Raw genomic sequence first — 9,207 nt, 5'->3', positions numbered from 1 at the left:
AAGAGAGAAATTCACAGGAAAGATGTTGACACATTGCGAAATGTCATATGATTGGCTAGTCAGTGATAGTAACAATGTTGAAGCCATGCCCTAGCAACAGTACGTGCGACCCAACCCCCATATCGCTCATTGGTCTGACGTATCATCCACGTACCCATGATTGGCTGAAAGAAACACAGGGCGTGTTTTCATATAACCCCGTTTAGTAAACTTATGCTGGCAGTGGCAAAGTTGTCTCTGGAAGAACTCAGCGGATAGAAAATGTTTTTCAAAGTCAAGTTTCTGATCGTTCACTAAGGTACATTCACATTAAAATACGAGCGCAAATCACTGATTCGAGTTATAAAAGTAAGGTCATACTGGACACATATTTATTATTAAATGAAACCGTCAAAGTTTGCTTATACTTACATAATTACGTGTAGGGCGCGGTCGGCTCTCGGGTCATCTTTATGTAAGTTACTACAAGTGGCTACTTTCCAAAGCAAGACTTCTTTTCTGATCCTGTAGCTATAGATTGCTGTGTGTGTATTTATTATGTATTATTTAAAAGGTAACAAACTAGTAATTTATTATTGATTTGCCAAAAAAAGTATAGAATAGATAAAAGTATTTGCATGGCAGTAAATAAATATTTCTTATTTTTTTATTTTTCTCTGAAGAACTTGCTAAAAAAATGTTTCAGTGTGTGTTTGTTTGTGCAGTTTACTCAAATATCATTTGTGATTACATACTCACACTCTAGTTGTGATTACAAGGACATTTGCAAAAAAAATCTATAAAAATAAATAATAGTTTACACATATTAATAGTATTTATACATATATCAAGCGGGTAAAACGTGTATTGGACATGTCATGATTTTTCCTGGTAGATATATAGGCTTATAGGTGCTGTTGACATAAAATGGCCCAGATGTTGATAAAACACAAACAAATAAATAAACCAAGAGAAAAGAAAAAAATATTATGTGTAATAACAATGTAGTGGCACAAGAAGAAGACATTGAACTACTGAAATATATTTAGTGACAGCTTTGAGGCTATATAAAGTCTATTTCTATAAAGTCTGATCTTTAGTTCTTATTTTCAACTGGATTCAGGTCAGGTAATTGGCTGAGCCATTCTAGCAGCTTTATTTTCATTTGTGAAACCAGCTGAGAGCTTCCTTGGCGTTGTTTTGGGTCTTGGTGAAATCTCCACCCTGGTTTCACCTTTGTCATCCTAATAAGGTGTTGGGTCTGAAGCAGCTAATATTCATTTACTGGGAGATTTCAGCTGCTGTCTGGTCTTTCAGTGCCTATTTACAACTCCCTTTCTTCAAGTGTTCAAAACATTTTCCCTTTGACATTTCATTATGCATTCCATTTTATTACACACAACTTAATTTCTAAACAAATAAGTTTTTCTTTCTATGTATGGATTACTTAAGTTGTTAATGACATCTGGTGAAAATGTTGAGAAACGGCACCTTTTGGAAATATGTTTTCTGAGAAAAATGGTGCCGTGTTCAATACTTTTTTACTCGCTATATAATAAAGTTTTGAGATTACTCATGGTTAAACATAATAAGCAATCTCTTCAGGGGAGAATGAGTGTAAACATTGAGCTGAGGGGGTAATGGCATAAATCGGTGAAAATGGGGAGTAAACACATAATTTTTTGTCTGGAAATGAGAAAGAAGTACGAAAGCCAGAGAAAAATGAGACAAAAAGCAGAAATTGCTGACCTCCGCTTACTCTGTGGACAAAAAAAAAAAAAAAAAACACAGCTGTTTCTAATTGGTAACTCGGCACCGACTGCTGACCTACATTCTGCTGGAGATTCTGAACTCAGCAGAGGAGAGAAAATGGGAAAAGGAGACAACTGAGGTGAAGAACCATAAGGATTGATTTGTGGAGGAGTTAAATAGGAAGTTACAGAAAAACAATATTTATGTGTAAATGAATAAACTTAACCAGTGTCTACAATAATTTCTACAGTAGTGTATTCATTTTGTTTGTTTGCTCGTCACCAGTTGTTTTTCATTGTGTGATTTAAAATGAATTGTGTGAATCTTTTACTAAAACAGCTTTTTTACAGATTTACCATGTGTTTGTATTTAGAAAGTGGATATTATTTGATAAAATAAGATATCACAGGGTGACGCAGTGGCGCAGTGGGTAGCACTCTCGCCTCACAGCAAGAAGGTCGCTGGTTCGACCCTCAGCTGGGTCAGTTGGCATTTCTATGTGGAGTTTGCATGTTTTGCCTGCGTTCGCATGGGTTTCCTCCGGGTGATCCAGTTTCCCCCAGTCCAAAGACATGTGGTATAGGTGAATTGGGTAAGCTAAATTGTCCCTAGTGTATGTGTGTGAATGAGAGTGTATGGGTGTTTCCCAGTGATGGGTTGCCGCTGGAAGGGCATCTGCTGTGTTAAACATATGCTGGATAAGTTGGCGGTTCATTCCACTGTGATGCCCCTAGATGAATAATGGGACTAACCAGAAAATAAAATGAATGAATGAATGAAGATATGACTGACGTTAGATATTCACTTTGCATGTTACTCAGTGATGCTCAACAGACCAAAGTTTTCTTTTACAGTTACCTAGTCAACTCATATTCGTTTAAAAACATTTACTTCACACAACGCTGCATGATGCCTAAATGCCCATATGGTTAATCCAGCCCTGCATTTTTCATCTGTTATGTAAACACAGTCTATTCTAGTGCATTCTTAGCACACAATTCAATCAAATTGCCATTTTACTGATACAAATCTACTAAAAATGTGTGAGGGATAATTTGAAATTTGAGGGTTATTCATCTAAAATGGTTGTGTTGACGAAAAATAAATTTTACAAGATTTGTATTTCACAATAGAAAGAATTGCAATGACAGCAAGGTAATTAAATCATGGAGAACTCTCCTTTTACACTTTAAAAAGGTGGTTCTTACATAATCATATATTTTAAATAAATGCAACATAAAACCTATTTGATGATGGTGATATTTTGCAACTTAATCACCCCAAGTGTAAATCAAAGAATGAATACTGGTGCTATATAGCACTTAAACTGGTTTCCCTATAATAAAAGCCCCAAAATCGCTTGTTGGTGCTAAATAGCACCTCGACTAACCCAAAAATGGTGAAGAACCCATTCTGTGTGTGTGTCTGCATGCCTGTGTGTACAAGTCATTCTTCTTATATGAAGAATAAACTGTATGAGGCACTGTGCTCTTGCAAACATCTTTGCAGGACACCCACTCATAAAAAGTGCAGCAGCACCATTGAACAATATCTATTCAGAGACTATTAATCTTACAATAGTCTGATAAAAAGGCATTTAAAAATACTTTGTGACTTTTTATGCAATCTTGAGATTTCAGAGAACTGTTTTTCACAAAGTTTGCAAAAGATAATGCTTCTTGCAAACTGCAAACTCAAAATGTTTTACAGGGTTTTTATCACAATTCATTATTTGGACTTCAAGTTAGCTTGCTCTATTCCATTTAGCTTTTAGACGTCATTGGTTTTATATCACAATGTTTCCACTAAGAATGTTAATGTTCAACAATGACATGAAAACACACGTGTAATTTTAAGATCATGGCACATATTATGACTCATTTTTGCAGGAACTAGGTCAGTTGAAAGAGTTCAAATGGTTCTTCCTGCAAGTGTATTATATTGCAAAGATGCACAGAAAGTTTAGGGCAGTTAATCTCATCCTTTTTGGCTGCATAGTGCAAGCCCCTCATTGTGCAAAACAATAAAAGGTCTCATGACCTGTCCACTTGTATGTTAATGTTGGCATTACGTCTTTTTTATCTCCTATTGGGATCTTTGGCTTTGCGATACTTGTTGGTCTCTTTTATCTGACAAACCATTAAACTCATGCAACTATTCTGCTAATGAGCTCATTGTCTAAATTAAAAAGTACAATCTGGTTTACATTTTGTCACCTTAGAATTATAAGGTGCTATCTGACATTTTTGTCAAAACTGAGTTATTGACATATTCTTATTAAATGACATCTTATTTACATTATGGGATGTTTTTATAAGTTGTTTACATTTTAAGACTTTTTATTTTTTTTTAAATGTTACACACATACTGTTTGCTATGGAATGCAAAAACTTTAAAGCTCAATATCTCAAAATCATTCAGAACACAGATAGAACCTTAAAATTCCAAGGTGATGATTTAGTTAAAGTACAAATGAAGACATTATACCATGCTCTAATTTTTATTTTGTCTTATTTATATATTTTTCAAGTCAGAGACTACCATAACACCCCCTTGAAGGCCAGCAAATAAGCCCCAAAATTATGACACTGAAGTACTTTTTTCTTTTTTTTAAATATTATTATTATTACCATAACAAATTGTAATATTATTAGCACAACTCCCCTTAGCATAGATCATTGAACAAAGATGCCAAAACAAACTAGGGCCTGTGGGCCAAAGTTGACCAATGATGACCTTTGATTTTTCCCACCATTCCATCTTAGAGGAGAAGGAGAATGATAGGGATAGATTCAAGATTGCCAGTTAAAATCTAATGATTACTTTAATTTGTTCATTGTTAAAAGCAAACTGATTTGCTTTTAATGGATGTTTCCATTAAATGGTGTAAAAAAAGTCAGGATTTGTTTAAATGTTCATATCCTGTGACCCTACAATGCAGAGAATTGGTGAGCAAAATCAAGTCAAAGACAGATTCTGCTTGACTAGTGTATTCAGCATTAAACGTCACTGTATTATAAAAGTGATTGTTTATGTTTTTATTGCAATAAGTTATTATTTAACTTATCGCATTAGATAGTATAATTTAAAGTATTGTTTTCTATTTATTTTGAAATATTATGAAATAAATTGGAAAATTACCCATGGCGGCTTTAACGGCTCTCAGTGATATTATTCGGTTTTTGGCTCTTCATACAAAAACGTTTGGGCACCCCTAGATTAGACTGGATTAGACTGGAAGAGTTTTGGGCGTCACAGTGGCGCAGTGGGTGGCACAATTGCCTCACAGCAAGAAGGTCTCTTGTTCAAGCCCCGGCTGGGTCAGTTGGCGTTTCTGTGTGGAGTTGCATGAACTCCACGCAGATTATAAATAGATATATTTATAAAAAATCTATATATTTACCCATATAGATTAAAAAGTGAATCAGGTAGAAATTCTTTTTTGTGTACGAGCTCTGCTGTTTGGAATGTTTTGCCCACGATTTTTAAAGAGATTCAAATTAAGAGTGTTTTTAGAAGGGAAATTTAAATGGTTGTTTTGCAGTTGAAAATTTTGTTGTGCCGAGTTGCTGAGCTGATAATGTTTGCACTCCATTCATGATTTGCTCCTTCATTTTTTAAGAATATCGAGGACCACAATGGAAATAAACCTGTGACTTTTTTGTGTATTTTATCCTCGACAGTTTTTTAAAATATGTATGAATAAGTCTAACTGGACTTGTTCGTATATTTTTGCTAAAATTGTCAAATAAAATCAATCAATCAATCTATCATGTTCTCCCTGTGTTAGCGTGGGTTTAATCTGCATGCTCCTGTTTCCCCTACAGTTCAAAGACATGCGCTAAAGGTGAATTGAATAAGCTAAATTAGCCGTAGTGCATATGTGTAAATGCATGAGTGTAGGTGTTTCCCAGTGTTGGGTTAAGGCTTGAAGGGCATCCACTGCATGAAAAATATGCTGGGTATTTGGCGGTTCATTCCCCTCTGGTGACCCCTGATTAATAAAGGGACTAAGCCGAAAAAAAATAATGAATGAAAAAAGAATGAGAGTATAGTTCCTAGCCATAAAGACCTACATCTTAGTAAACAATGTAACTACAGAAGAGTCCAGCTTTAAATATTGAAATGATCAAAACACTTTTTTGTATATTTTAAGAGACATGCCATTGGTCTAATCTAATTTAATGATTTATGCTAAACTAAGCTAAGCTGACAGTGCTCAATAATTCTACAACTCTGCGTGCTGTTTAACTCTAGGAGAGTTGTAAAATAAGCCTATTTCCACACACAAAAAGGTTTAGTCTTCCTTTAAAAGTCTTGGTTTATTTCATTTAGTCAATTGCAGGTGCTTGTGGATAGACAAGTTCCACGTGTACTGTTAGCACTTCTGTCTCAACATTCACTTGCATGCATTGTTATTGCTGCGTCCTTGGCTACATCTGGACAGTTTACATGAATGTCCGCAGACTCTCTTAATGATGAAAATCATTGGATAGCCAATGTGGATAGCCAAAGTATACTTTGGGCTTGAGGGAGTTATTTTGTGTTCTGTGTGAGCACAGAGGACAGTGGGGTGTCAAGAGATCTCAAGGATAACATACAGACAAGTAGTTCTTTCACATTTAAAAAAAAAGGATTCTCCCTATATTTTAATTTATTTTCTAGTTTTCTTGCAGTAGTTTAAGCATGCATAAAGGATCAAGAAAAGGATTTTACAAAAGTATGCTTTATTCAAAACATGGCACTACATTGCACACACCGTACTATTGTTTACAAAATATTTGCTATAATTGCATTTCTAATATAGATCTTATAAATTCTAATAAAAAACAGGAATGCAAAATGCTTTATTCTAACCTGCAAGTAAGAATGAAAAGAAAACTTAAGATCCACTGCCTTTGCATGCCTGTGAATGTGTTTTTCCAACCCACAAGTGCAGCTGTGCACGTCACCAAATCGGGGGTTGGGGCCACTTAATGGACTCCAAAATAAGGGAGAGAGAAAACAGACCATGCATACCCTTGCTGTTGAAGAATCTTGGACTAGAAGTTTTCAAACTTGGGTCCATGGAAATGGTCAATGAATATCTGAGAGGCAAGAGATACAATTCTGCAGGAGACACATTTCTCTTCTAAAATTTAAATAACAAACCACAATAAATAAAAACACAGTTGTATTAAACAAACAATGAAATACAAATTGGTAAAGTTATGATTATCAAATAATAAAACAGAAATAATGATCATCTATAGATTCAATGTAATCATAATGAAAAAGTGTTAAAATGTATATAATAAGAAAAACTAATCATTTTCTAAGCAATTTAGATACAATTCTTTTTTACATTTATTTTTTACATACATTTAGGCTTTGCACAACAAGCAAAACATTTGATGTGTGGCATTCAAAACATTTGTTTGAATAATCGTCTCTCTCTCTTTCTCTATCTCTATCTCACACACACATTTTAAGTGCTTTATTAGCATGACAAATAACTACATTTGTATTGCTAAAGCAGTGCAGTGTAGCTGGTTATAAACAAGACAGTGTAACAAGGGCAGTATTGCAAATAATATGAATACAAAATATAATACACAGAGAAAACACAGATAACAAAATTAGATAGATTAATAGTAATATAACAGATTATTGGTATCTCTCGACATTATATTACTTCAGAATTGTACATGGTGCCATAGGTCACACTTTTGTTAAGTTTAACTGAATTAAATTAACATAATACAATTTGGAGTTAATGCGTGTGCATCTACCTGTAATTTTTTTTATTCTCTTTTTCACTAAATGATTACATATTCATGGCTTATAAATTTGTTCAATACTATACAATACAATACAAAATGTGCTGATTAGCATGTCTCTACTAAATGCCCATGTAAATAAACATTAATAAAATAAAATAAAATTGGAAAAGGATCAAAAACATTAAGGATTAATAAAACAAACATGAGATCTAAGTTCAAGATCAAGTTAATATAAAAGTATGAAAATACTATTGATTATTATAACAGATCCAGAAGTAAATCGCAATTGTATAGTTATTATTCTATATATTTTGTGTAAATCACCCCATCCATACCCATACACTGAAATCAAGTGGGCAAAATCTATTGAAACCATGGGGTCATAGCGACATCTGGTGTCGTAATGGGGAATTTAAAATAATTGCCAAAAGGCGGAAGTGTACACACCATAGGTACACACACACACACACACACACACACACGCACGCACAAGCAGTTTTTGTAGAATGCAGAACTGAAATCAACCCTAGTTGAGGCAAAACTCATGGGTTTACTCTTTTAATGCAATTTTGGATTAAAAGAAATTTACGTTGACAAACACATGTATTGCCTAAAATAAGAAAGAGACTTTAATTATTTTAATTATATAATTATATATATATATATATATATATATATATATATATATATATATATATATATATATATATATATATATATATATATATATATAGATAGATAGATAGATAGATAGATAGATAGATAGATAGATAGATAGATATAATTTTGAATTATATAATTGTTTAAGCAGTTTCAGTATATCACACATTAGGTATCAAAATGTATGTAAAAAAAAAAGTAAACAAAAACTGAAGTTTGTTTACCAAAGAATCCGTTTTACTCCTCCCCTCATGAATATTAAATTTGTGTTGTGACGTTGCTCTGTAGGCTTCCTGTAGCGTCGGGCCAGTGTGTGACCAGTCACGTTACAAAATCAATATTCATGAGCCACAGGCTTCGCTCATTCGTCCACTGTCGAAGAGTTCACGGTCCTACTGGACGAATGACAGGGTACGTCATTAATATGCATAAGGCTCACGCAACTCATGTGACGTACTCTGAGCTGTCTGAAGTTGAAAACACTGCCCCATGTTATTGGTCCCCCTCTGCAACGTGCTTGCTGCACTTCTCATGCAAAAAATACATTATTTTTGTAGACATTTTTGACTTAAATTATTAAATACGATATTTTCTCGATTCTTCTATTTTTCCTCAAGGACTGTTTACACCACCAGCAACATTACTGTTACATCTTTAGTCACAAGCGAGCCTTCAATTTAAGGTAAGGCTAAGCTCCACGCATTTACGAATGAAATGTACATTAAGACGGTCAGATATTTCCTTCTGACCCGAGCACTGCTGTTTAATGGTTGTGTAAAACAAACCATTTTTGCTCGTTTGCTACTGACATGGTGACTACTTGTTTCCGTGATCTGCAGGCTTAGGAGGACGGTAAACAAGCGTACAATGGCGACTGAGATTGAAGCATGGACCACTGCCCCCCAAAACGATGGTACGAGCTTTAATTCTCTAATTGTCTTAACAATTGCCTATTTATGCATTCCGCTTGCATTTGGTTAATTAATCCACACGGTAGTGGCTCTTCAAGATGTCGTTTCTGCAGACGACACGGACTTGTGTTGCAGTCTTGTTC

The 9,207-nt window shown here is 34.3% G+C and overlaps 2 protein-coding genes across 6 annotated transcripts in view; one reads left to right on the top strand and one right to left on the bottom strand.

The window, feature by feature from the left end:
* Nucleotides 1-9,207, bottom strand: part of LOC137490010 (uncharacterized) — a 692,802-nt gene that overhangs the window by 274,885 nt on the left and 408,710 nt on the right. The gene's annotated exons all lie outside the window — the stretch shown is intronic.
* The window catches only part of pdcd4a (programmed cell death 4a), a 17,542-nt gene continuing 16,963 nt past the window's right edge, over nt 8,629-9,207 (top strand). The window contains exons 1-2 of one of the 2 annotated variants that reach the window (XM_005159885.5): nt 8,629-8,835; nt 8,993-9,066. In XM_005159885.5, coding sequence (XP_005159942.1) covers nt 9,021-9,066 — 46 coding nt within the window. In that variant the 5' untranslated portion in view covers nt 8,629-8,835; nt 8,993-9,020. 2 annotated transcript variants of the gene reach the window in all.

This window comes from Danio rerio, chromosome 1 (assembly GCF_049306965.1).
Source record: "Danio rerio strain Tuebingen ecotype United States chromosome 1, GRCz12tu, whole genome shotgun sequence".
In the NCBI taxonomy this organism is placed as follows: Eukaryota; Metazoa; Chordata; class Actinopteri; order Cypriniformes; family Danionidae; genus Danio; species Danio rerio.
The sequence above is the reverse complement of the archived record's forward strand: the minus strand, read 5'-3'. Positions and strand labels throughout refer to the sequence as shown.